This window comes from Symphalangus syndactylus, chromosome 8, assembly GCF_028878055.3.
Source record: "Symphalangus syndactylus isolate Jambi chromosome 8, NHGRI_mSymSyn1-v2.1_pri, whole genome shotgun sequence".
NCBI classification, from domain to species: Eukaryota; Metazoa; Chordata; class Mammalia; order Primates; family Hylobatidae; genus Symphalangus; species Symphalangus syndactylus.
In genome coordinates, this window is record NC_072430.2 from 50,253,577 (window position 1) to 50,278,988 (window position 25,412).

General features: G+C 35.0%; 1 protein-coding gene across 18 annotated transcripts in view; it reads right to left on the bottom strand.

The window, feature by feature from the left end:
• GPHN (gephyrin) overlaps positions 1-25,412 on the bottom strand; it is a 722,880-nt gene that overhangs the window by 341,422 nt on the left and 356,046 nt on the right. For 6 of the 18 annotated variants that reach the window (XM_055291355.2, XM_055291352.2, XM_055291347.2 and 3 more), the window contains exon 5: positions 16,713-16,751. The exons of the other annotated variants lie outside the window; for them this stretch is intronic. In XM_055291355.2, coding sequence (XP_055147330.1) covers positions 16,713-16,751 — 39 coding nt within the window. The remainder of the gene's footprint in view (positions 1-16,712; positions 16,752-25,412) is intronic. 18 annotated transcript variants of the gene reach the window in all.

Genomic DNA, 25,412 nt, shown 5'->3' on the forward strand with positions numbered 1-25,412 from the left:
TTTCGCAATCTGGGCTTGTTGGTGCCTGTCTCTCTCGGAAAGGCTTTCCAGGTATTTGAAGGGACTTTGGCCCCAAGCCCCGTAATGCTATAGTTCTTGCAGTCTTGCAGAGATACCACTTTGGTGGTCTTGGTTAAAGTCCAGAAAAATTATCTGTATTACCAGACAGAGACTCTTGTTCTCTTCTCTTATTTTCTCCCAAACAAATGGAGTCTCTCTCTGTGCTGTGCTTCCAGAGCAGGGGATGGTGGGTTGATACAAACACCGGTGGCCATCACCAATGGGACAGTGCTGGGTCAGACCTGAAGCCAGCACAGCACTGGGTCTTACCCAAGGCCTACTGTCACCACTATCTGGCTGCTGTCTATGTTCAGTCAAGGCACTAGGGCTGTACGATCAACAGGTATGAAGTCAGACAGGCTTGTGTCCTTCCCTTTAGGGTGCTGAGTTATCCTGGCCCAGGGTAGGTCCAGAGATGCTGTCTGGGAGCAAGAGACTGGAATTTAAAAAAAACTTAGAAGTTTACCTGGTGTTCCATTTTACTGAAGCTGAGTTGGCACTCAAATCATGAGACACAGTCCTTCCCACCCTTCCCTCTATTTTCCACAAGCAGAGGGGCCTCACCTTATGGCCACCACAACAGATCCAAGGGGAGTATTGTCAGGCTAACACTGATGTTCCCTTTAGGCCCAAGGGCTCTGCAGTCAGTTTGTGGTGAATGCTGCCAGGCATGGGACTCACTCTTCAGGGCAGTGGACTCCCCTGTGGCCAAGGGCATGTTCAGAAATGCTGTCCAAGGTCCAAGGCTTGGAATCAGTTCCCCAAGAGCCCACTTGGTGCTCTACTCCCCTAAGGTGCAAGACAAAGTCCCCTTTACTTTTTCTCTGCTTTTCTCAAGCAGAAAGAGTCTCTCACTATAGCTATCGCAGCTAGGAATGTGCTGGGTCTCACCTGAAGCCAGCATGTCTCAGAGGCTCACCTAAGGTACATGGCATACTATACGGGTATCACTGCTGGACCTTGGAGGGTCCAAGGTCTCTTTAGTCAAAAGTTGATGCATCTTGCCAGGACTGAGTCCTTCCCTTCAAGGCAACAGGTTCCCTTCTGGCCCAGGGTGTGTTTAGAAATGTTGTCCGGGAGCTAAGGCCTGGAAAGGGGGCCTCATGACTCTGCCTGGTGTCCTATCCCACTGTGGCTGAGCTGGTTTCCAAATGCAAGACAAAGTCCCCTTTACTGTTCCCTCTCCTCAAGCAGAAGCATGGGGTCTCTTTTGGAGCTGTGAGCTATGTGGCCTGGGGCTAGGGGAGGGATGGTGCAAGCACTCCTTTAGCTGTCCTGGCTGGTGTCTTAGTAGGTCATGTGCCCCCATGTCCCACTGTATCTGAGCCCAGGTCAGCACTAGGACTTGCCCAAGAATTATAGTTCTTGTGGCCCAGACTGCCTTTCAAATTTATTTTGAGCTGCAAAGGACTTTAGCCTGTGGTGGCGAGGTTTGCCAAAACTCACGTTCCAATCGCAGGGATTAGTGGTTCCCCTCTGTGTAGGGCTGGTCCAAATGGTCCCTCTATAGGCAGTATTCAGTTGAGTTAAGCCTGGTGTTGCTTTCTGCTGTGACAGGGCAGCACTGTGTCCAATGCTACGTCTCACAGTCACTGTGCTGTTCCTCTCCCAAATGCACAGATTCTCTCTCCATGCCATGCAGCCAGTTGCTGATGGGGTATGATTGGGGAGGGGTGGTGTTGGCAATTCAAGACTGTGTTTCCTATCCCTTTCAGTGTCTCTTTCAGCAACATGAAGTTAAAACCAGGTACTATAACTGCTCATCTGTTTTTTGGTTTTGATAAAGATGCTTTTCTTCTGTGGATAGTTGTTAAGTTTGGTGTTCCTGTTTGGGGTATGACTGGTGGAGCCTTTTATTTGGCCAACTTGCTTTACTCCCTCTTTATCTCTATTCTTGAAAGATATTTTGCTTAATAAACAATTCTCGTTATTTCCTTCAATGCTTTACATATTCTATTGTCTGTTTTACTCCAATGTTGTCGAAAAGCCTACTGTTATTTCTGTGTAAGTGATCTGCTGTTTCTCCCTGGTTACTTTCAATAGTTCCCTTACTTTAGTTCTGACATTTCATTCCCATGTGTTCAGAAACATATTTCTTTATTTATCCTTCTTGAGATACACTATACCATTAGGATTTCTGGATTTGTGTTTTTTCATTAGTTCTGTAAACTTTATAGTCATTATCTCTTTGATCATTGCCTTTTCTCTATTCTATTTTTCCTTTTGGGGCTCTGATATAATGTACTTTGGACCTTCTCATTTCATTCTTCATATCTTTTCTCATATTTCCATCATATAATCTCTCTATGTAATTATATCATTACATTCAAATTTTTGACACATATTACTGACTGCCCAAACTGTCTGTGCTAGTTAGACTTTCTAGAACAAATAATGGTGACTGTGACTATCTCTCTTTTTTCTGACTTTAGTAAGAATTTATCCAGTGTTTCAGCTTTATTGTACTTGTTGGTTTTTGTGATAAACACATTTTATCATGTTTAAAATTTTTCTTTCATTCTAGTTTACTATGTATCCTTAAAAGGAAAAAAATACACTGAATTTTATGTCTTTTTGGCATACATCAAGATGACTATATAATCTTCTGTGATTTACCTAATAATGATAAAAGTGAAATTAAAGGATGTCTAAAATTTACCGTTCTTGAATTCCTAAAATCAATTTCGCTTAGGAAGAGGTGTACATTTAGAATAAACTTGATGCTGTATCAAGTTTGTGCATATTATTTTAATATTTCTACATATATTTTCACATATGATTAGGTCTATAGTCTCCTTGTTATTTTTATTCCACTTTGGTATGAAGGTTTTGTTATCTTTATAGATTGAGTTCAGATGTTTTCTTCATCCTGTGTTTAGATACAATTTAAATAATGAGGAAATAAGACAGGAATTATCTGTTCTGTAAAGTTTTAATTGAACTCATAAACCCTACTCTTTTTTCTACTATCTCACTCTTCCTTCTCTCTTTCGTAGAATTCTGCAATAGCTACTTTATCAACTGACAGATATGGGGAATCAATGTGTTTCTCTACTGAATCACTTTTCACTTTAATTTGGAGACAAATAATAATTTCAGGATGCAACACTGGCATATGTATTTTCTACAAATTCTAAAGTTTATTTTTAGCTGGAAATATAAATTGTTTGAATTAGCACAGAGTTGAGATCACCTCCAATATACATGAATAGCACAAAATCAAACTCATGTTCCCATATCTTAACTTCCATATGGCAAGTTATTTTTTTAAACCAAAGTTACTCATCAGCAAAGAACAGTTAGTTGCCTTACATTTGAACTGCTATAAGGCCTGCATATTTTACTGAATTCACTTTTTTTAAATCAAAAAGTACTGTTTGATGAAGGCCCACAAGACTAAAAGATCTCTTCATCAATACCAGCGTTGTTTGGATATAAAAGATACTTGTCAGAAATAATTAATAAAAAATCAATATTGTATGTGGTTATATTGTGAATGTTAGGATATCTTTACAGGATAAAAGAAAATGGTTAAGTGTACTAATGTTGGGCAAATGGCTACTTGAGGCTTGGAATAACATTTCCAGTAATATCTTTAAATAGAAAAATTTTAAATTCCATGTATTCATAATTAAGCAGTAAAAGAATGAACTCGTACCTCACACCACATACAAAAATTAACTCAAAATAGATCTATAGTATAAAGAACTATAGTTCTTTATCTATAGTATAAGAACTAAAACTATAAAACTCTTAAACAGTTTAATTTCTTAAGATGTGAAACACAGAATTGCCATATGATCCCACACTTCCATTCCTAAGTGCATAACCAATGGAAATGAAAGCAAGAACTTGAACATATACTTGTTTGCCAATGTTCACAACAGCACTATCCCCATAGCCAAAAGATGAAAACAACCCAGGTGTCCATCAAAAGATGAATGGATAAATGAATTGCGGTATTACATATAATAGACTATTATTCAGGCATAAAAATGAATAAAGTTCTGATATATACTACAACATGCACGAACTGAGAAGATATTAGGCTAAATGAAAAAAGCCATGCACAAGAGGACAATTATTGTGTGGCTGCACTTACATGAAATATTTATAATAGGAAAATTTATAAAGATAGAAAGTGGATTAAAGGTTACCAGGGATTATGGGAAGGAAGAAATGGGTAGTTATTGCTTAAAGGTTACAGAGTTTCTGGGGTGATGAAAAAGTTTTAAAAACAGGTAGTGGTGATAATTGTACAACATTGTGAATATAATTAATACCAATGAACTATACACTTAAAAATGGCTAAAGTAAGGCCAGGCACGGTGGCTCACGTCTGTAATCCCAACACTTTGGGAGGCTGAGGTGGGCGGATCACCTAAGGTCAGGAGTTGGAGGCCAGCTTGGCTAACATGGTGAAACCCCATCTCTACTACAATACAAAAATTAGCTGGGCATGGTGGCACGCACCTGTAATCCCAGCTACTCAGGAGGCTGAGGAGGCAGGAGAATCGCTTGAATCCAGAGGGCAGAGGTTGCAGTGAGCTGAGATTGTGCCACTGCACTCCAGTCTGGGCAACAGAGTGAGACTACGTCTCAAAAAAAAAAAAAAAAAGGACTAAAATAGCAAGTTTTGTGCTATACATATTTTGCCACAATTTAAAAAATTAATGTAATATACCAAAAACCATTGAATTATACACTTTCAATGAATGAATTGTATGATATGTGAATTATATCTCAATAGAGCTTTTAAACAAAGGATGATATGGCATGGAAAACTTTTAAATTACTTAGACTCTGGAAATGATAAAAAGACATTGATGTTAATGGTATATGTTGAGACTTTGCATAAAACCTTTCAAAAAATTGCCATGAAAAAGAATCAGTTGTCCTAAATAATATACTATTTTCAATATGGCTTTTAATTTATATTTTCGTTTTAAATTAGTGAACCTAAGTGTTTCACTATTTTATCTAAATTGCTAAAAGTATGTGCATTTAAGATGGATAATCCCCCCATTTACAGATTTTCTCATTGGTAAAATAAGTGTCTCATATCATAGCTGCTGTCATCTTCCATTCAGGCATATGCACTTAATAGCTTAGACAAAAAAGAAAGGGTACTATTCTTCCCATTTTTCCATTATTTGGGATAAAAGGGATGTGAACTTGAAATGAGGTTTGAGTTATTGGACTCACGACTGAAGGGTATTGAGACTGAAGATTACAATAACGATACCTGGCTATTCCTGTGATGGCAACATTTAGATAAGAATGATTTGCAATGATTAGATAGGTTATTTTGTTCTTTGATTTTAACAAATATTTGAGTTAAGGGACTAAATTTTTGCCACAACTAATACATTTTAATTCTTTCTCACTTAAAACTAGTAAAGTCTCAATATTTTCTTGATTGAATACAAGATGATGTCAAAGTACTTTTAAAAGTTTCTCAGTTGTTGATTTTAGGATTTCATTTGGTGATAAAATGATATGATAAGGAATATGGCAGATAAACTAATGGCAAAATAGAAAAAGAACTCTTGCTTCTAGCTAATTGCCATGCTTTTAATACTCTCAAGGATCCTTCAGTAAAAACTCAAATTATGGAGGTAAAAAATACAGTGCCAAAATCTGTTTTTGATAAAACTGATGAAGAAAAGTAGAAGCAAATACAAAGCAAAGTAGCTCTTTGATTCTTTACATTTTTGCCATTATAGTATGATATGGTTTGGCTGTGCCCCTACCCAAATCTCACATTGAATTGTAATAATCCCCTTGTGTCCTGGGCGGGGCCAGGTGGAGATAACTGAATCATGGGGGTGCTTTCACCATTGGTTCTTGTGGTATTGAATAAGTCTCATGAGATCTGATGGTTTTATAAATGGGAGTTCCCCTGCACAAGCTCTCTTGCCTGCTGCCACGTATGACATGGCTCCTCATTCGTCTTCAGCCATGATTGTGAGGTCTCCCCAGCCATGTGGAACTGTGTGTCAAACATCTTTCCTTTATAAGTTACCCAGTCTCAGGTATGTGTCTCTATAGCAGCATGACAACAGACTACCACATAGTATTCTCATCTTTGAATCTGTGTTGAAGATTAACAGGCATACTTTATTTTTTTTAAGTAATAAATGTGACAAGAAAAGGAATCCATATTTCTTCCTAAAAATTAAAAATGCAGATGTGCTTTACTCGGAGTTACACTGGTCTGTTGTTTTCAAAATCTGACATTTTCAAAATAAATTAGTATAAAGATTACCCTTTACTTGATTTTTTAAAATCTACAATAAATTCATTAATTGAAAGCATAAAATTTAGAATTCACTAAAATTTGGACCTAATACAGATGCTCCCCAAATGCAACAGAAACAAACAAAAAAATCAAGTGCCTGCGGTTCTTCATTTGTGGAGGACAGACCCTGAGGTATATCAGAGCAATTAGAAGGCTTTCTCCAATTAATGCAAAAAGCACTGATTATACAATGAATAAATTACTCTCATTTTTGTGTATTAGAGCTTTTAATGAATATAGATGTTATAATAAGATACAAATTCATCTAAAAATCTTACAGAATTGACCATAATTTTAAAAAGCATCACATATTTGATTTAGTCAATAGACAACAGGTGTAAATTACTATCGAATGAGAGTTCACTAATTTTATTTTTTATGTCAGAATTCTTCATCTTTGAAAACATTGATAGGCACTGTTCTTTTTATCAAAAGCTAATTGCTGGCATTCTGTAGGTTACAAAGAGACAACTAGCTTGACTACTGTCTCAGATAGAAAACGATACGTCTTTGAAATGAAGCTATTAGCCGGTGACCATGGGGGAACTTTCTGACTTATTGCCTTTATTCTCCTTAGGCATGCATGCACAAACAAAATAAAAAGAGAGAGCAATTTCCCCACCCAGAAATAATAACAGGAAACTAAGTTCATTCTACTTAAGACAATTTTCTTCTTATTCATCCATATGCAATATTTTAACTCCCCTTTTCCTTTCTTCTCTCAACTCCTGCATTTAGCGCGTGAATGTGTGCACAGGTGAGCATGCGCGAGCACACACACACACATTTTTTTCCCTTCTCAACTGAAAACTACCTTAATAGTGGCAAAATGTGCCATGAGTGAAATCCTTAAACAACAAAAAAGAAAGTCATACTTTAAAAATTGAAATGAAAACAAACAAATGGCCAGTACTATTAACCTTTAGTCTAGACTGTTACCAAGTTTCCTTCGGATTCTCCATAGAGATTTTTATTAATTTATTCTCAACTAATGATATCTGTTTTTCTGTAAGTTCAAACATTAAAGATACATTTGAAAATTATTTTGTATTCAACTTTAAATTCTAACACTAAATTCTATTATTTTTCTTTATTGTACACATTTTGCATTTTAGTAACACACATGGGCTTTGAAGGTTGGCTCAGAAAAACAGTCTTTGCAACCCTTATTCTCAGTTATTCCAAAAGTGCAATTAATTCTATCCAGAGAAAATCATATGTCCCTTTCTATCCTCACCTGCACTGTCTACATCTAGGTTCTCAGCATCTTTTATCCGAACTATTCCAATGACCTCCTGATTGGTGTTATAGCTAAGCTTGCTCCCACTCAACCCATTCTATTCTGCTGTCAAAATGGTCTTTCTAAAATGCAAGTCCATTATATTTTCCCTTGTTTAATATCTTTTGAAAAATCTCATTTCCTAACAGAAAAAAAATCCAAATGCCTTTAATATGACAAAGGTATCCTCCATCATCTGACCCTACCTACTTTTCCCAGCTCTCTCTTGCCACTCCCTCAAAACCCATTCTGCAGCCAAACTGACCTATTTGTCAACTTACGGTTTCAGCCATTGTGCCTTTACAGTAGAATGGGTTAATAAATATAGCTGTATTATACAATATAGTTATGAGAATGAACAACACTACATGAAATAATATGAATCAATTTTACAAAAATGACACTAAACAAAAGAATCTAGACACAAAAGATTACATATTATATGGTTCCACTTATACAAAGTTCAGTAAAACACAAAAGTAATTCTAACTCCAGCCTGGGTGACAGAGGGAGCTCCTGTCTTTGAAGAAAAAAAAGTAATCTGTAGTGCTAAAAGTCAAAGTTGTAGTTACACTCGAGGATTGAACTGTGACTGTAAGGGGGAACAAGGGCCGTTTTCTGGGACACTGATAATATTCTGGTTTCTTGATCTGGATGGTTATATGGATATGTTCAGTTTTTGAAAATCCATTATGCTGTAACTATACTATTTGTGGGTTTTTTTTTTGTAAATTAAATAAAAGGTAAGGAATATAAACAACAACAAAAACAGTGCCAGTATCACTTGTCACTTCTTTGAAAGTTTCCCAAAACTAAGTAAGTCCCTCAGGCAGAATTTTTGTTCCTAAATATGTCGTATATTTATCACACATAAAATTACCACAGCACAATATTTATATATTCTTATAACAAACTATGATTATATTAACATAAAAATTATATTACATTATTATGTTAATATAATATCATTAAAAAATCTCATTATCATTTAAATTATCATTTTAAAAATCCTGATCTTTCTGTTTCACAATGAAATGTAACTTTCCTAACCAGTAAGATCATAACTTTCTACCCATGTACCCGCAGCCTCCAGCACAACCTGGCAGTTAGTGCATACTCAATGATATTATGTCATGAGGGTTTTTCCAATCTCTGCATTAACATTTTAGGTCAGATAATTCTTTGTTGTAGGGACTGTCCCATGCACTACGGGATGTTTAGCAGCAACCCTGGGCTCTACCCACCCGATATCACTAGGTACTCTCCAATTGTAACAATAAAAAATGTCACCAGGCATTGCAAATGTCCCCTGGGGAACCAAAATTTACCCTGGTTGGAAACCATTTATACATATAGTTTCCATGTAAAAATACAAACTACATGTTAATTCACTCACCAAAAATCTCTGGGATCTGAAATGGTTTGCATATTATGGGCAACTAAAAAAAAATAGGTTCTCTTGAATGCTTAAGAGGAAGTTGAGCTCTACATGTCAGAGTTTATAAAATGGTTTCAATATCTAGATAATCAAATATAATTCATATTAATTGCATGCTAGAATAATGTCTCCTTTGGAATTCCTGCATAGAAAAATGAGTTTGCCAAGCAAAATAATTGTGTAAGAGTTTATATTTGGTATTTTTTAAAATGACTGCTAATAGTAGCTAAGTGTATTAAATGTCCAAATTATACATTATTTTCCAGGGCTTATATCTATGAATAGACCATTAATTCTACATTACTAAAGTTCAATAAGTTTCTATCTGTAAATTATTTAACAGTGAACATTACATAAGAAAAGGATAGTTAGAACATAAACTATCATGCATCAGCCATGAAAAAAGTCTCACAAAGGGAAAAACTAACTTATTAGAAAGAAATGTGTTTGTATTTTATTAACTTAATGCCTTTGATTCAGGATATAATTTTTGGCTTGATCTGTGTTGTTAAGAGCATGAGTGATAAAATAATTGAGTACTAGTATGTTAATGGAGTTTGAGAAACGAGAAAATGAATGGTTTATATGTCAAAATGATATAGCCAAAACATAAATTTGACCTTACCAAAATTATTTCTTGACAACCAATTCTTTACACTCCTCTTTGTGGTTACAATCAGTATTTAAGAACAGCTACTGAGCCAAAAACAAAACAAAACAAAAAACCCAGGCAGTTTATAAAAGGAGAAACAAAACTGAATAAACTCAAGAACTGTGTTTAAATTATTCTACAATATGCCAATAAAAATACAATTTTTCACCTACCAGATTGGTAAGATTAAAAATGATTAATATTCTACAATATGCCAATAAAAATACAATTTTTCACCTACCAGATTGGTAAGATTAATAATGATTAATGGAAATACAATCTCACAAACTGATAGTACAAATATATAAACTTGTACATATTCTAAGAGGGTAATTTAGCAATATGTAATATGAGACTTCACAATTTTGTGTGAGTTATTCTATTTTATGGAAATATTTCTAAAGTAATCATTAGAAGTATATGTAATAATTTATACAAAGAGAATGTGATAGGAAATAGGAAAGAACCTAAATGTTTAATGATAGGGAAATTAAATTACTCATAGTTTTTAAGTATTTTTCAGTGATTGACAAATCTCAATTTTTTGTAGAACAGTTATTAAATGAAGAAAAGCTTACATTATATGAAAAGGAGAGTGGCTAAGAGCAAGGGATCTGGAATAAAGACTACCTAGTTCAAATTCTAGTTCTATCATCTTTTGCTACATCCAGGTCAATTCATTTAACCATTTAATCTTTCTAAATGTAATTTTCTTATCTGTAAAGTGGTACCTACCTATTTTGTAGGCTTGTGCAGATTAAATTAGATATAATATACAAAGTACTTATAAAAATCCATGGCATACAGTAAGTGTACTATACATTTTAGTAATTATTATAATAATTGGGATGATATTACTAAGAAAACCAAGATATAAACCAGTATACATGGTGTGCTCCCAGTTGGGCAAATTAATGAATTAGTCTTAGGTAATAATTGTGGGTTCAGATTATTGGTGTTTTTATTAACTTCATTTTGCTTTGCTATATTTTCCCCAAATTCTTTTTTTTCTTGCAAAAAGCACGTATTATTTCCATGTTCGGTAAAAAAGGAGTTATTTTAAAACTCTATTATTAAAAAGATGAACGTCATCTTTTCCTTCTCCTAAATGACCATATATTTTTCTATTAAAATACGGATTGAATACCCATTTCACAATAAAAAGGTCATTTTATGCTGTGGTTGAACACATATCATATGCAAAATGGTGTGCTCCTAATATATTAACACTAACGAGAAAGTATGGAAATTTGAAAACCAGTTTTCTTGTTGGTAAAAGAGAAGCTTTCTACAGATGGCCTTTAGCCTTACCATGTAGTTACTAACCTTCATGAGAAGCAGGATATCTAAACAGACTTTATATTTTATCCCTCTGACAGAGTCTATCTTAATTTTGATAAGAAAGCATTGGATGAGAAAATAATTTAACTTATAAGAGATATAGTATTTTCTTTGAGGACCTCTGCTTAAGATCTCTGTAGGGCGATTACCACCTTTGATTACAATGCAAATACACATGTACTACTATGGCTATGAATAAACCAAAGAAAATTTGATTCCTGAACATCTGAGGAATCAAATTTGAGCAGTTTTTATGTTGCTGATATAAGTAAAAAACACTAAATTTCTTCATAAGTACTAAATATTATAAGAAATCTAAAAAGCATTCTAAGTCAAATACAAAAAGTCTGGTGGTGGCTTGTATTTGCAAAATTTCCAAATATCTAACTAGTGAACTTTTCAGGTATTGATTTTGATGTTCATAAAATTAAAGGTTGTTACATGTGAAAAAAGATCTTTGTGCCAAACAGTCTGTCTTTCTGGGGCAATTTACTTTTCACCAGTGATCTATTTCTCACCCACCTGATCTCTTGTGCCATAAGTTAGTTTCTGCCAGCAACACTGAAGTATTTGATGGTAGGAGGGCAAATGGGGGGAGAAAAGAGATTAAGAAACTAGGAGACTGATTATTATTGCCTGCTACTGTTATTATCTATATTCAAAATCAAAAAAGTGAAACTTCACAAAAATTTCACTTCATTTTATGGAAACCTCCACAAAATGTTTATATAATGAAGCTACATCTTCAGCTATATCCTTTGCAAGGTCTTGAATACATTCTGCTGTCATTCAGTGGAGAAAATAAAAAAGTAAAAGAAAAAATAGATGATTTGTTAGGGAGTAGTTGCCTAATTCAGAGAATTTTCTTGTTATTAGATATAAAGGACTTGAAGCCTAGTAAGAATGAGATAGACCTATTGCCTTCTCAGATTAACTTTCACACAAAGGAAACACATTATAGCACTCTATTTTAAATTCAGCTTCCTCAAAATAAAATAGGAGTTCAGAGATCATAAGACAAGAAAAAGTATATTTATTATTAATAAAATGAGTTTAATAAAATTATGTTACTCTTATATTTTCCTTTATTCCACCTTATTAAAATATCTGCATAATCTGCTTTTTCTGCTTTAAAATGTTTCTCAGAATGAATGCAGGCAAAGCAAAATCTTTTAAAATTGTTCATTATTGCTAAGAAAACAAGCTAAATCTGGTCGTAATTTCTATCGTAGTGCTTTTCTCTTGACATGACAACCTTGATCTTTCCATAGCTGTGCTGTTAAAATAAAGTTTGGTAAGAAATTGGAAGAAGGAAAAATGTGTTAGTAAGGTTTATCCTAAAGGAATCAGTGTGAAGTACTGAGTAATAGGAATGAAAGCTAACTGCTCTCAAGTTTAAATGCACAAATCAGTATAGGGAGGACAAATAAATTTATAGTTCAGAAATAATCAAATCCATAAGAAAAACTAATGAATATGACTAAACCTTCTGACAGCAGGAATTTTAGTGAGTTTTAATTGATAGTGAGAATAAATTAAATTCCTGAACATTTTCATTATTGGTATAAAAGTTGTACTTCGGGGGCAAAAATCTCTCACTGTGCTTGCAATTACATTCAAGAATAGCCTATTGGACATTAGTTATCTACTTACCTATAGCCATTTTCTACTCTTTACTATGAAACTAATAAGCCTAGTTTTAGTTACTGTTATTTATTAATAGCTGCCAATGAAATCACTAACCTGTCACTGAATGCTCTAGGCTTTAAAATTAAAGAGATTCCTATCGACATTTAAGTTACTGTCAGCATCCTTCAGCTGTGATAAGTTGTAATACAGAATTTATCATTCTTATTACATTCTTCTTCCTGAATAAATAATGCTTAGAAGAGGTGAAAGGATTTCCTTATATACAGCCACTGTGACTTTGAACATTTTCCTCAAACCATTAGATGAAAAGAACAAAATTGTGCAGTTGATATTAGAAATGCATTTTTTTGTTAAATGTCTTTTCCCCTTTCTTGGAATGTGAGCCCCTTAAGAGCCACGTTTTATGTCTTTGTGTCACATATTCCTAGCAGACTACAGATTACCCAACCTTTCTTAAAAGGTTCTGAGAGAATTTCTGTATCTAGTGAATTAACTTATCTTTCACATGTATAGAAAGGTACTAGCTGGTGTGCCACCCTTAGCAGAATTGAGAAGACAGTCAAACAATTTTCTGTGTTTGATAGTTTAGATGTGGAACCTCAGTTGAGAAGAGATGGATAGAGTGTATAAAAATCACCCCCCCCAATATTGTTGAATTAACAAATGAGAACTTGTCACCTAACAGATTGAAAGTCTTCTTTCCTAAGTCCATCATTATTTTAACTACTGCAGTTTTAAACTGCTTGAAGACAAGGGTCAATTCTCTTTAACTTTTTTAATTCTTATAAGTTCTAGGCCACTATGGTACAGAGTTCAATTTAACTCATATTGTGTTTCATCAGTGGATTAAAACACACACATAGACACACGTGCACGTGTGCATGCACACACAGACACACACACACACAGAGGCATGTACGTGCACATTAACTAAACCAAATTCCAAACCTACTGAATCAGAATCTCTGGGGTTTGAGCCTAGGAATCTTTTTAGAAAAATGTCTATGAGTGATAGAAGGCTGAGTATACAGGATGAAGGATCTCTGGATTGAAATGAATTCCTGTTCCCATTGCTGGTTCCTCTAAACATGACCTGGTTCCCTCATCTTAGTCATCTTCATTTAAACCTTGCCTTTCAAATGCCTACCTCTCTCCTCTATAAAAGTCCACATTATTCCATTTCAAAGATGTGTCATCATAGTGTCCTTAAGTTGGTTACTTTTTTAAAATTTAAGTTTCTTCGGAATCATTTTTGTTATCTTACAATCAACCAAGATCTGTGTTATTTTAACTTCATTCTCCCTTTTATTCATAGAATAGTCTTCTAAATTTTATCATTTGGCCTTCTGTAGCCTTTCTAAAAGTTTATAATTTCTTCTGCTCCTAATATCATATCTTGGACTTACTAATCTTTCATATTAATTACGTGGTTTCCCTGATCTCTTTGCTATTAATTTAATTTCTTCTTGGACAAAAGTATTAAATGCTATTGAATCCATTTCTAGTTATATAACCAAAAGAAAAACAGATACTTGCATGCCAATGTTTGTAGGAGTATTATTTATAAAAGCTAAAAGCTGAAAACAACCCAGTGTCCACCAACAGGTGAACTGATAAACAAGTTGTGGTATATACCTACAATGGAATATTAGTCAGAGTTAAAAAGGGATGAAATTCTAATACATGATATAATATAAATGAACCTTGAAAACATTTTGCTAAGTGAAATATGCTAGACACTGAAAGACAAAACTTGTATGATTCCACTTATATAAGGTATCTAGAATAGGCAAATTTATAAAGACAGAAAGCAGATTATAGTTTACCAGGGGTTGCGGGAGGGAGCAATGTGGAGTTTTTGTTTAACGGGTACAGAGTTTCTAAATGGGATGATAAAAGTTCTAGAAACAGTGGTGACGGGTGCACAAAACTGTGAATGTGCTAATATCACTGAATTGTACACTTAAAATTGGTTAAAATGGTAAATTTTATGTTTATATTTTACCAAAACTTTAAAAAGCTATTGAAATGATTTTCTTAACTTCCCTAGAGCATCCTTTTTCTTCACACTGACAAATTTTATCTATATTAGTAAAAGAAAATAAAAACCCATCCATACTTTTTCCATATCCCTAAATCTATCACCTCTTTAGATTTTTCGTAAAAATAAAATTTAATATGGATACTCAGCATTTTCCACACTTAGAGCACAATGACATTGTAGATACATACATAAAACACTTCAAATCTCTATATACACATGTGCATGCACACATACACACCCCACTTTACATCTCCTCCTTAGACTGTTGCAAATTTCACCAAAATTCTTCTTTGGTTCTTGTATTTGGGCTTTCATTTAAATATAAGCAAATAAGACTATAAGTTTTACAGTACAGATAATGTTACGTTGCAAGTTATTTTTAGATGCCAAGTACTTTGCAAATACAATGATGAGAAAATACCAATTTCAAAGGTTTACCCAACATACAAGAAAAGAGTTTAAAAGGAAGGAAGATAAATACATCTAAAGGATCTCTAAAGAACTGGTATTACGTAAACTATGAGGAAGCTGAGAAATGATATTCTCAAAGGAAAAAATAGAGCAGAGCAGAAAGCTACTTTAATCTAAACTACAAAGAATTATAAGATAATTAAATTTATTATTTTTAGAGATGATGCTTTTAAAGTTGCAAAAAAACTTTTGGTCTTATTAAAAAGGATAAAATTAATAGGAGTAACTTATCCTTATAAAACCCTGGAAAATTTAGGAATGCTAAATTAAGAAATAATTTTAGTATATGGAAAATTATTAAAAGATCCCATACACGAGAAATAAATGTACATAATATATGATGTGAAAAGAAAACTTGAGATGATGATTTATAAAAAAATATATTCTTACATAAAGAGAAGAATGTGGAGCAGTATAAAAAAGCAGAAAGGACAGGTAGTAGTTTAAAAAGTCAGTTTAGGAGCAAACTGGACTGGGCTATTAGATAGCAAAGCATTTTCCTATTTCTAAGATGTTTGGACAATATGTAGGCAAAACTTTTATTGGAAATAAAATATGATCAGGGTTACAAGACAACAGAGGAGCAATGCCAGTGATTTTTTAAATGCAGCAAACTATAAAGGAGGCAACACAGGCCAATCAGCAAGTTCCAAGTACACAGGAGATGACTGCAATATCTCAAATAAATTAATGGGGCAGCCACAGGTAGCAAATAGGTAGAGGAGGCAACAGTCGAGCAAACTCAGTCAGCAGTCTAACTCAGTGGCACAAGGCAAGTGTAGATGATAGCAGAAATGCTAAAGAATCTCACCTACTTACAGTGTTACAGGCATAGATTGGGCAGGGCAAGATCAGGCAGGCAGATGGCATAGTACTTGTTAGGCCACAGTACAGGGGAATTGTAGGGGAGCAGATAGATAATGCTGGGCAGTCTAAAATGCTAAAATAGAAGATGGATATGGCAGTACCAGGCCATTTGCTGATGGACAAAGCACCAGTGAGTGAAGAATGCAAATCATTCAGCAGATGAGTGAAGTGAGGCAAAAAGGAGAGACAAAAACCAAAGGCAATCAAGCAGGAAGACAGAACAGTAGAGAAACAATGACAGATCATCAGAAGCAGTTGGGTAGTGTAATAACAAGCTCTCAGCAGAGGAATAAAACACCATTCAGGAAAAGGTGAGATTGAGAGTGAGGCAGTCCCCTGAATTGGGTGTCTTCCATCTAGGATACAGTAATCAATAAATTGCAAATGAGAATCCACAAGAGAACAGCACACAAATGGAAATAGCAGATGGATCTGAACTCTATTGCCCAGGGATACAGAGTGACCCTAGAACATAGATACATAACAATCCACAAGGAATAAACAGATGTGAAAAATGGGTCCAAGCGTTTTTTATGATGATAAAAGAAACCAAAACACTAAAAATTATTAATCTGAAAATGATTGGCTGGGATTGAAGTCTTCGCTTACCCCTTTCTGGAGCCCACAAAATGGGAATGTTGGGAATTTCTGCAGCAGAAAAACAGAAGAGAAAAGGGATTTCTGACTCCCAGTTTGAGGAAAGCAGGTCAAATTTAGGGCTGTATGAACTGGTTCAGGGAAATAAGAACCAGCCTGAACCTTCTCCCTTCCTCAGAATGAAACCATTTCTGAGTTATGGGAAAGGTTTAGGAAGCCCTCACCCCATCATTCCCCACAACCTCCCCTTTCACACTTACCTCCAGTGCAAACAGTTTCCAGCAAGGAGGTACTTGGAAAAATTCACTCTTATGTGTACACCATGGCAAAATGGGAAGATGGTCAACTAATGGTACTTCCTGTGTAGGTCGGGTTTCTAACTCAGTGGGATCCCTTCCACTCTTTGTGAATGAGCAGAGGGGACAGATTACTAGAAACTACCTACCTCTTTGAAAGTGGATGAGAAAAGAATCAGGGGCAGTAATATCAATCAACAAATAGTAATACTAGTAAATGTCTTGGTGATCTCATCAATTGTCATGGATTTTAATTCCATTATATGTCTAGCCCAGATTTTCCTACTGAAATCTAGATACATACACCTAATATCTACTTGTTTTGGGCGGGTGGGGGGGGGTGGGGGCCGGGGGAAGGAGTCTTACTCTGTCACCCAGGCTGGAGTGCAGTGGTGCAATCTCAGCTCACTGCAAACCTTGCCTCCTGGGTTCAAGCAATTCTCCTGCCTCAGCCTCCTGAGTAGCTGGGATTACAGGCGTGCACCACCAGGTCTGGCTTTTTTCTTTCCTTTTCTTTTCTTTTCTTTTTTAGTAGAGACAGGGTTTCACCCGGTTGTCCAGGCTGGTCTTGAACTCCTGACCTCATGTGATCCGCCCACCTCAACCTCCCAAAGTGCTGGGATCACTGGTGTGAGCCACCGTGCCTGGCCTCATATACTTAATATCTAATTGCAATTCAATATCTCCACTTGGATAACTAAAGGAAGTTCAAGTTTCCATAACCAAAGTAAAATTCCTGATCTTCCCCCTCAAACCTGCTTTTCCCATAGTCTTCTCCATTTCGGTAAATGGAAACTACATCCTTCTAATTCCCAACGCAAATCTTGGGTCTTATACCTGACTTCTCTCTTTATCTTATTCCATCTGTTTACCTCTCCCTTCAAAATATATCAGTAATCTACTTCTCACTACCTTCACCTCTATCATTGGTCTAAGCCACTGTCATTTTCCACCTGGATTATTTTAAGAGTCTCCTAACTTGTTTCCCCATTAAAATATGTCAGTTCATGCCATGCCTCTACTCTGTTACACTAAGGGTGGCATACAGGTTCCACATGATCCATGGCTTCCTCTCTCTCCTCCTTTAGGTCTTTGTTCAAATGTCATCTTATCAATGAGGCCTTCCTTAATGGATGACCCTATTTAAAATTATAACCCTCTTTCCTGCCTGGGCTACCTATCCTCCCTCCCTGGTTAATTTTTAAACATAGCACTAACCATCTCCAGTTCTATACAGTTTACTTGTTTTTTAATAGTTTGTATCCTCTCACTAAAATGTAAATTCCATAAAGGTAGGGACTTTTGATTTCTTAACTCATTGCTCTATCTCAACATCTTAAACAGTGCCTGGCATGTATCTATATCTGTATCTATATCTATATCTATATCTACATCTACATCTATATCTATATCTATATCTATATCATCTATATCTAGTAGGCTTTAAGTGCATATTTGAGTCCATGAAGCATTAACTTCTTATGGGGCTTCCTCTCTCAATCTCAATTTTTCAGAGTATTCTTCTAAAAGCTCACATACTATGAGCTTTAAGATTAATAGAGCAGATGCTAGTGCACTATAGAATAGCAATGTTCTAAAACAGTGGTTGGCAAACTACAGCCCAAAGGCCAAATCCTGCCCATTTCCTGTTTTTTTCTGTATGGCTTGCAATCTATAAGTGATCTTTGTATTTTTTAATGATTCAAGAGATAATCAAAAGAAGAATAGTATTTCATGACACGTAGAAATATATGAAATCCAAATTCAGTGCCCATAATAAAGTTTTCTTAGAGCACAGCCAGGCTCATTCCTTTATATCATCTGTGACTGCCTTTGTGCTACTGGTCTGGCAGAGTTGGGTAGTTTTGAGAGAACATATGCCTACAAAATCTAAAAAATTTACCATCTGGCCCTTTTAAATAGGTTTGCTGACCCCTGTCCTATAGTATTTTATATTTAGAAGGCAAAGAGCAATAATTAAAATTTGGGCAAAGATAGACTAGAATTTACCGTTAATATTGCTGCTACTATTGTCCATGGTAAATGTTTGGGGGAATGTATACTTATACTAGGATTTGCTTTCAATATTATTAATTTTATTTTTTTATTTTATTTTTGAGACAGTGTCTTGCTCTGTTACCAAGGCTGGAGTGCAGTGGTGTGACCTTGGCTCAATGCAACCTCCACCTACCGGGTACAAATGATTCTCCTGCCTCAGCCTCCCGAGTAGAGGGGATTACAGGGGCATGTCATCATGCCTGGCTAATTCTTCTATTTTTAGTAGAGACGAGGTTTCACCATGTTGGCCAGGCTGGTCTCGAACTCCTGACCTCAGGTGATCTGCCCACCTTGACCTCCCAAAGTGCTGGGATTACAGGCATGAGCTACCACAACTGGCCTGCTTTCAATATTATATACAAGTAACCTCTCATTCCTCTAAATATTATTTATTAAAGAGGGTGATATTCATTCATCTATCTACCCCACAGAGCAGTGTCATCTCAAAGGACAAAGTACAATACTAGTAAGTCTTGAAAATGGCAAAATGGGAGAGAATGAAAGAGGAAGTAAATAGGGCCCATAAATGGAACTTATATCAAAGTATCACACAATTAACTAAACTTCTAAATACATACTCTAACAATAGTTGGAAATTAGCATGATATGAATTTCTTTTGAATCTCATCAATGGGGTTATTAAAGTGACCTCATTATAATGGGTTTGCCTATACAATGTAATCTTGAATTATAGCAGACAATTGACACATTATAATAAGACTCCATTATAGTTATACAATATTCAGAACTAACAATTATATTCTCTCTGGTTCAAATACCTCCATTTTGTAAAAAAAAGAGTATTTAAAAAATTTTGTAAAACTGCATTCAGAAGCACCTCCTAATCAAAACTGACCTAGCTTTTCTTTCCATAAAGGTTTAGACTGAGCATTATTCCACGCAAGGATATTATGTTATTTGCTGCAATACAACTTATAGAAAGGAGTGAAGAAGCTGAGGGGTAAGACACTTAAATTATCCCAGTGGCACTCATGGCTATAATGTTATCTTCATTCTTCATAGATAAGTATAATTTATTTCTTTGTATATCAATTAGTCCTTCCAGCATGATGGACTGCTTCTTCCACATTGTTGCCTTTGGCCTTTGGTCTTGTTCATTCAGTGAAACTGACAACCATCATCTTCAAACTGTACATACAAGAGAGGTTTACTGCTTCTTTCTTCTCAGCATCTTTTGAAGGAACTTGGATTCTTTCTGCTAATTCTCATCTGTGTGCCATTAATAATTATCTAAAATGGTTACTACCTCCAGTGGACATCTGTCCTTCATATTTTAGTAGCAGTTCCAAGTTTCAATATAAGAAGATAATACTGGTAAAATTATTAGAATTATTCAAATTGTTTACTTGTTGCCTGAATCTACTTTCTGAATCCCTATCAGATGCCTTTTATAGCAGGCAGTAACAACAAAGTTACGAATATTCTACCCTTCTAATTCAGTGATATTATTCTGAGAAGTTCATAGTACTTGACAGATACAAAGTACTCATTTGTTGTCATCTTACTACATTTTATGTGAAAAGCAACAGTAAGTCCATTTCATAGATGGGTACCTAATATACAGAGAGAAATCCATATTCCTGATTCCAGACACTAGTAAAGAAAGGAATAGGCCTGGCACGGTGGCTCACGCTTGTAATCCCAGCACTTTGGGAGGCCGAGGCGGGCAGATCACGAGGTCGGGAGATTGAGACCACGGTGAAACCCCGTCTCTACTAAAAATACAAAAAATTAGCCGGGCGTGGTGGCGGGCGCCTGTAGTCCCAGCTACTCGGAGAGGCTGCGGCAGGAGAATGGTGTGAACCCGGGAGGTGGAGCTTGCAGTGAGCTGAGATTGCGCCACTGCACTCCAGCCTGGGCGACAGAGCTAGACTCCGTCTCAAAAAAAAAAAAAAAAGAAAGGAATATCCTGAAATCGTCATTCCTTAGACTATGTCTCTAGATAAATATACTTTTAGCATTTTACTAATATATCTGCAAAATATTTATTTATATTTTGTTGTTAATTTCTTAGCACATATTTTGCTAAGTATTCTGGTATGCTAGCCTCTTTTCATTTTACAAGAGTAGATTTGGAAGAGTGAACTAGAAAGGTGATTTCAAGATATAATCACTGATAAATTCAAGCTAAAATAAGGATTTAACATGTCTTCTTTGATATTTCTTTTTCCTTTTCCACAACTATACTATTGTGTACTTTAAGTTCTATCCTGTTTGATTTTTCTTCCAGAGAAGAATTCTTATAATATTTATTCAACCATCATCTACTTATTTTTAAAGCTAAAGCTCTTTCTAAACATATTGTAGATAACAATAGCAAAGATTTATATGGCAAAGAAATATTGTTTTTAGTGCCTTGCTTATATTATTTACATAATATAAGTACCCTATGAGGCAAGTACTCTTACTATCTTAATTTTACACATAAGAAAACAGGTTTTTAAAGTTAAGTAAATTGCATGGGGTTGCACACTAATAACAGGTGGATCTAAGATTCAAACCCAAATAGTCTGTGCTCTTAACCACTATGTTATTTTTATTATTATTAATTTTATGCCCCATTACAGAGCAGAATTAACCAGTATGTTATGCTACTCCATAAAAGGTTATATGGGCAACACTATTTTTCTAGTTAGAACTGTAATTAGAAACAGAACTTACCATCACTTGCATCTACACTTGCTTGTATGTTTATTTAACATATGATCTCTCGTATCCATAGGGCCCCATAAAAGCTGAGCACATATTCTGACATAGAGTAGGTATACAATTAGGATATATATTTAAAGGAAATTGAATATATAATTTTTATTTGTAGGTTCTTCATATAGGAAATTTTTGTTTTTGCCTTATTCTCAAAAATTGCAAAAATTCTGACCTCAAGGAACAATGTACTCTTCCCTCTTTAGTGCTACTATGTGGAATAGGACCCTTTCAACTTAACAGTCTTACATGCAAAGTCAGTTATTGCTCTAATTATTTATCTAAATGGTCTAATTTTGTACCTGTAATTTTTACACTGGCACCATTTTACTATGGAGCTTTTCTTTTTTCATGCATAAAAAATAGAGGATGTATGTTTTGGGTAAGTCTGTGTCCGGCAGAAAAATTAAATGCAAAAATAATCCATAAGTAAGCGGACTTAAGGAGAAACGTAATATTTCTTTTCAAATATCAGAAATGTCATGTAAAGGAGGAATTAACCTTCTTTTGAGCACAGCCAAGAGCAGAATTAGGACAAGTGGGTAGAAATTATAAGGTGACAGATTTCAGTTTGATATATTTAGACTTTCAAACAAGTAGAGTTGTCTAAACAATGAACTCTTTGATAGAAGAAGTGACGGTTGAAATGTTCAGGCTAGAATGATGAAAAGGGCATGCTAGGGCTTTGAACATGATGGTCTTTGTTCTCTTCAAACTCTGAGATACTATGATTTCTCCACTATTATAAAGTTTGTAGTTTTATACAAATGCTAAGCTAATTAGAGATATAGCACTGACAAAATCTATGGTAACATATCACTTGATTGTCTTGATTCTTGATTCTAAGGGAAATATTGACTGAAAAGGTTTCCAGACAACAAATCAACAAAATTGGAATCGTGTGCCTCTCAGTAGTTTAAATTTAATAAATAAATAAATAAATAAATGGATAGTTACTAGGTTTGCAGATTAAATCAGAACTTTTTTTTCTTTTTTTAACCAGGGCATAAAAACAACCTCCAAAAAGAATAAAGTTAGTCCTCCTGAGGAATGTATTCATGTGCATTTGAATAAATGCTGATTCGAAAAAGAGTCTGAGAAAGTCCTGAAAGCATGATTTTACTGTCTATACTGGCTGATAGGAGACTTATGAATTCTGGTTTCCAAGGAATCTCTGAATAAGGACAGTGATATGGTTTGGCTGTGTCCCCACCCAAATCTGGTCTTGAATTGTAATTCCCATAATCCCTATGTGTAATGGGAGGGACTTGGTGGGAGGTATTAATAATTTAATCATGGGGCAGTTACCCTCATGCCTTCTCATGGTTCTCATGATATTGAGTTCTCCTGAGATCTGATGGTTTTATAAGGGGCTTTTCCCTCTGTTGCTCTGCACTTCTACTTGCTGCCGCCATGTGAAGAAGGATGTGTTTGCTTCAACTTCCACCATGATTATGTTTCCTGAGGCCTACCACACCCTGCTGAACTGTGAGTCAATTAAGCCTCTTTCTTTCACAAATTACCCAGACTTGGGTATGTCCTTATTAGTGAAGTGAGAACAGACTAATACAGTAAATCTCTCATTTCTATATTTGGTACCTCTCTAGCCAGTCTGAAAGAAATAAAATAATGTAGGTCTAGTGTATCCATCCTTCTACATAAAGTGAATTCTCTGTTTTAGCCAGAAAGATTTTATGTTTATATTTCTCTGTGCCTTGCTCATATATTTTCCTTCTTCTTTACTCCTACCATTAAGGTCTTCCTCTTTCAAAACCTGAATCCCATTCAATTTTAGCTTGAATTTCATAAAAATTTCACTCATTACTCAAGCTCTCTTTTAATCTTTCTCTTTGAATAAATCTTTTTGCCTGAATTGGCTGAATATTTCTGGTACCAGGTTTAAACTGTCTTGAATTGTCATATGACTATTTTAGGAGTATATGTACTTTAGCTTTAGGTTTGATAAAGCCCAAGGTGCTTCATAAATATTTGTTACATTGAACAAAGACAATGAATGCTGTTCTTACCAAACAGGAAGGTCCTAAGTGTGCCTATGATATGAAAAAAAATTCTGCTTTCAGTGGACAATACAAAAATAATTATAAACCCCAGATATAAATTGGGCTATTACTAAAAAGTTATTTTTTCACATATCTGGCTGTTTCAAGACAAGTCCTTATTTTTAAGACATATCCACCAATTATATTTGTAGTTAACAATAGCTATCAGAAGCACGATGGTTAGTAGCAAAAGTATTTGGAGCTACCATATCTAATTAGAGATAATAGGTAATACTGTTAATTAAATGAGGAAGAAAAAGGACAAACACTAAACATCTACAAAGATTACAGGCATTATGTTAGATCCTTTTACATGCATTTATTGCCATTTACTACTTGAAAAATCTTGGGCAAGTCAATGAATCAATCTGTGTCACAGTTGCTCCATCTTTAAGGCAGAGATAACCATAAATAGTACCTGCCTTATACATATCTTATTTATTTTTTAAAACAGGGTCTCACTCTGTCACCCAGGTTGGAATGCTGTGGCCCCACCTTTACTCACTGCAACTTCCGCCTCCTGGGTTCAAGTGATTCTCGTGATTTGGCCTCCTGAGTAGCTGGGACCACAGGCATGCAACAACATGCTTCGCTGAATTTTTTGTATTTTAGTAGACATAGGTTTCACCATGTTGGCCAGGCTGGTCTCAAAATCCTGACCTCAAGTGATCCACCCACCTCAGCCTCCCAAAGGGCTGGGATTACAGGCATGAGCCACCACACCTGGCCTCATATGGTTGTTTTGAAGAATAAATGAGTTAACATATGCTTAAAAGAGTTATTTGCACATAGCAATTGCTATCTGTGTTAGTTGTTATTATTGACTATTTTTATTATTAGAATCAACAATTTTGAGATGTAGGTAGGCATCAGCTAATTTAGCAGATGAGAAAACAGATTTGAACAGGTCAACTTGCCTTAAGTTTCACAGTTAGTAAGTAGTAGCACTAATATTTAAATTTGGGAATCTGACTCTATAGTGTAAGCTTTTTACACTATACCATATTGCATGCCAACGTGTTTAGACAAAGATATGACATGGGAACTATTTCATAAAATTAGGATGAGCTCCTTAAAATGGCATCAAATATAAGCATCAAATCTGACCATAGAGGGATGGAACATTTCATTAAATTTAGTTTTAAATACTTCAGGTATAAGGGTTTCTAGTATTCTGCTTTGTAAGCAATTTAATATTGTTAAATTATCCTATTTACATAGAACAATTTTAAGATAGTCAAAATCCTAGTTCTATATGATTAATTTTAGCCTTACCATGTATAACAGGTATTTTATTTTACTCAAAACAAAATCAAATTTTATATTAAAAACAAATGGTTAAATATGGTGTTTTTTGCTATGCTTCTGTTAAAATGTAGGAGAGTGTTTTCTGATTGTGAAAATGGCCAATATTAACTTTTAGGTGAGTTATTAAATGTAAATTCTCACTATCTTTCACAAGAGTAACAAATTGAAGATCATTAACATGTTGTTAGTAACTTAGGTCAATTTTTTCTTCTTCCCAGGGCTTATACAGTGTTCTTATTTTTGAAGCATTGCAATACAAGAAAGAA